Source organism: Morone saxatilis, unplaced genomic scaffold (assembly GCF_004916995.1).
Source record: "Morone saxatilis isolate NCDOM2014 unplaced genomic scaffold, NCSU_SB_2.0 Contig17, whole genome shotgun sequence".
In the NCBI taxonomy this organism is placed as follows: Eukaryota; Metazoa; Chordata; class Actinopteri; family Moronidae; genus Morone; species Morone saxatilis.
In genome coordinates this window covers 19,400,859-19,405,026 of record NW_023339729.1, presented here as the reverse complement: position 1 = coordinate 19,405,026, position 4,168 = coordinate 19,400,859, and the positions used below count along the sequence as shown (strand labels likewise).

Sequence of the window (4,168 nt, the reverse complement as noted above, 5' to 3'; positions counted from 1 at the left end):
TTTTTTTTTAATATGTTTTGTAGGCAAAAATCTTAAATTATAAAGTAACTACAGCTGTCAAACTATTGTAGAGTAGAGTAAAAATTACAATATATATTCATCTGAACTGTAGTGGAGTAGAACTATAAATTGGCAAGTAAAGTACACAAACCTTGAATTTGTACTTTTTCAGTACTTGAGTAAACTTTAAGTTAGTTACATTCCAGCACTGTTCTTGTGTCTGTCTGCAGGTGAAAGTGTGGGAAATCCCTCCTCATGGTGTGCTGAAGAACCTTACAGTACCGTGGAAGGATCTTCAGGGTCACAGCCGCAGAGTGGGCCTCATCGAGTGGCACCCGACTGCTAACAACATCCTCTTCAGTACAGCCTATGACTACCAGGTAACGCAAACACAAACACACACACACACACACACACACACACACACACTAACCCTAACACAGCCACACGAAAAAGTACATGCTTACAAAGAAATGTGGAGGACTTAGGGCCTCGAGGGGTGGCAGCTGCCATGACTAAAAAATGCCTGGCCACCTCAGTTTGCTGTAAAATATAAGACATTAATTTTAATCAATTTTAAATAGTAATGTAGGTTAAAGTTTAATGTAAATAAGATGTATTCATTTCTAATGCCACCTTTTTTTTAATTTCTATTCAATGATTTACTAATGGGCCACAATAACGTACTCTTTTTGTGTTTAAATGTCTTCATTTTGGGTTTTTTCCAAACAAATATTAATGAATGTGATTGTTTGCGATTAAAAAAAATTTGATCTGCCGCTGACAATTACAATGTAGCCAAACAGGGCACAGCTGTTTGCAGCCGAGTTCTTGTTAACAACTCATCCCACTGATTGTTGCTAAGTCCTAACTATAAATAAATACCAAGTTAAATTTATGTCATTAATATCCAGTCTCAACTCGTCAGCATGCTTCAAATTGTTTCTAATTTTACGAAACAACAATCCAACTTTGCGACCACTTCATGGAGTGAAACAAGCAGGATTTAAAGTGTGAACAAGAAGAACAAGAAGAACAAGAACAACACCATGAACAGCTTTGAGGAAAGATTGTCAGAAAGTGTCGGCCATTATCCATGTTTGTCCGATACATTGCATCTACCGCATATATCAACACCCTGCCCTAAAGGCTGTTCCCACATTTAAAGGCAGGGTGAAATGTGGGAACAGCCTTTAGACGTCACTTCATACGAGCCAGTTTGCTTCAAGCATACCCTGCTTTTAATATAGAGAAACCGAGTGAGTGAGTCTCTTACATCTAATTAAAAAAAAATTAAGACTTTTTAGTGGAATATCAGATTTAGCTTGATAAAACGCTATCAGTCTGAAAACTTCGATAAGACAATTTCCTATGAATTAATAAATCACAGGTTAACATACATTTATAGTTACAAATGACCTGCTTTTACCTTGATATCAATAGAAACTGTTAAAGCTGTGACTTGAGCTCTTTATTTAACCCTGCAGGTGATGATCTGGAACCTGGACTGTCCGGAGCAGGTGATAAAGAACCCTGTGCGGACAATCACCCACCACACAGACGTCGTCCTTTCCATGTCTTTCAACACAGACGGCAGCCTCCTCGCCACCACCTGCAAGGACAGGAAGGTCCGACTCATGGAGCCACGCTCAGGAAACCTACTGCGGGTAATGCTTCGTGTGTGTGTGTGTGTGTGTGTGTGTGTCTTTATCTGTTTTCACATATATACTGTGTACCTAAACTATTGTTTTTTTTTTTCATTTGGTTTTAGGAGCTTTGTTGCATGATCAGCAGCTCATTTGCATTTTCTTTTTCTTTCCAAATTACATTTTCTTGTTGGAAGCATGTTTAAGGTGCACTCTTAGCAAAATAACATAATTTACTTTACACTAAAATGAACAATTAAACTTTTTGGGGGCTGATATACCAACTTTTGGAAACACGTGGACATAAAATCAGTTAAACTAATAAGTTCTTTTTGAAAAATGCAAAAAAAAAGCCTTTGTAGTTGTAGTATCCCAGCTAATATTGCATAAGTGGGAGTTCCATTGCTCCTTTTCCCCGTCGTAGCCCAGACCCTCATCCAGCACCACACAGCCAAAACTGACACCTCTGGCCTGAGCAGACTCACAGCATAACTTCACAGACCTCTGGGTCACCAGCCAGTGACTCTCACACTTTTTACATAAGTCTGCTCTCACTACCTTCCCCTGCCTCACGTTACATATAAGGAACATTACATCACTATAATGTGTACTGTTCAGCTGTTATTACCAGCAAATTAGTGCTTTTTATATTACTTCCTCTTATGCTGTGCATGCCTGATGCTTTGTTTGATGTATGTTATGTTGTGTGTTTGCAGGAAGCCAACTGCAAGACGCACAAAGCCAGCAAGGTGCTGGTCCTGGGTAACCTGAAGATGCTCTTCACAACAGGCACTTCACGTTGGAATGATCGACAGATTGCTCTGTGGGATCAGGTGAGAGCTACCGCTGAACAGCAGACAGCATTGTGACAAAATAACCTCAAAAGGTCCACTTACTGTGTTTTTCTGTGCTTTCATCCACATTTCATGGTCTTAATCAGCAAATGGAGCTGGATCAGGTGTCGGTATGTGGAAGTTCAGTCATGTGACGCTTCATACACTGACTTGTTATCAGGTGACTGAAGTGTGACACTTTAAGTCAGGTGATGACACCTGAAGCAGCTCCATTCATTGATGAAGACCATGAGAGTGCTCTGAAAAAGCTAGAAAATGGACCTTTGAGTAACCCGTGCTGTTCCCATGATGAAGTATTGTATTGTAGGTGCTCAATGTTATTTATTTATTATATTTATATATGTTTCGCTGTTGTGAGACAATAAACAAACATTGATACTCCATGCCTTATTGTGCTATCAAAATATTGTAAAAAAATCATCATTTGCAGTCAATGCAGGTTGTATTTACATTAATTAGTTACTGAATATTTCCTCTCTTCTTGATTTAACTGAAAAAGTTTCATATTGCTCTCAAAGAAACTTTTTGCTGCAACAAAGAAATAGAAAAAAAATGCCTGTTATAATTACTACAGCTGAAGGCGATGTGTTCAAATAGCTTGTTTTCATTCGGTCAACAATCCAAAACCCAACATGTTTACTGTCAGATATCACAACAAAGAGCAGCAAATCCTCAGTTGAGGAGTGAGTGTTTGGTATTTTTCTTGAAAAATGTTTAAATGATTAATCGATCAATGCGTGAATAAACAAGGTTAAAGATTTGGCACTGTGGCAGAAACAGAGAACATCTGTATTCTGAACTGATTCTGGGCAGCTCAACCTAAAATTCCAGTCTTCTTTAGTCTGGATGTTGCGACAACCAGTACATTGTGTCTGAAAGACTCTGAAGTTAGATTGAGGAATATTTCTCAGCTATAAATACTTAACTAGAGAAGGTTGTTGGGATAAGTTTAACAACAACAAATAGTTATATACAGAGATGATCGTCAACAACAACAAAATAATAAGAGTAAAGGCCCATTAATGAGCACATTGTCAGTACTAGGGAATTAACAATAACACAAATGAAGTAATGGGCAGCATATTGCATCACCAGCGGAGAGGTCATGAGTCTCGTGGCCCTGTTTCTGGGCTTACATCATTAAAGCCTCAAAGCATTAGAGAGTCAGAATAAAAAACAGAAAGAATCAAAGTCAATATTAAAAATACAGAAGGGAAATATTAAGAGGAAAATGGTGAGAAAGCGAGGAAAGGTGAATAAACTATGGACAACAATGTTCAACAACTCTTTGGTTAATCTGTTCCTGCTCCAAATGGCCTCACGTGTCAATTAAAAAACTTGAACTGTAGAAAAACAAAATAAAAACACACAAAAGCTCTCCCCATCCTTATGTGTGATCTTATGACTAATGACTGCTCACACAGTGTGGGGATCCTCTCTCACACACACAACTCCGCCATCTAGTGGACAGATTGGTGGACACGTTAAACCACACGGCAGTAATACCTGAAGAATTCACTGTCACTGTCTGTGTTAAAGTAGAGCCAGATATATTCTCTTCTTGATTATGTCGTTGATGAGTACTCTGATCAGTCACACCTGTTGGCCTGTAATAACAGTCACTGTGGCAGACTAGTGTGTTTCTGACGTGTGAGAGTGTATCGTGGA

The 4,168-nt window shown here is 38.7% G+C and overlaps 1 protein-coding gene across 1 annotated transcript in view; it reads left to right on the top strand.

Annotated features, from left to right (window-relative positions):
• The window catches only part of coro2a (coronin, actin binding protein, 2A), a gene marked incomplete at its 3' end in the record, with an annotated part of 13,126 nt that extends 10,647 nt beyond the window's left edge, over nt 1–2,479 (top strand). The window contains 3 exon segments of the mRNA XM_035660692.1: nt 231–380; nt 1,488–1,667; nt 2,363–2,479. Of these exon segments, the coding sequence (XP_035516585.1) occupies nt 231–380; nt 1,488–1,667; nt 2,363–2,479 (447 nt within the window).
• Nucleotides 2,480–4,168: the final 1,689 nt, after the last annotated feature.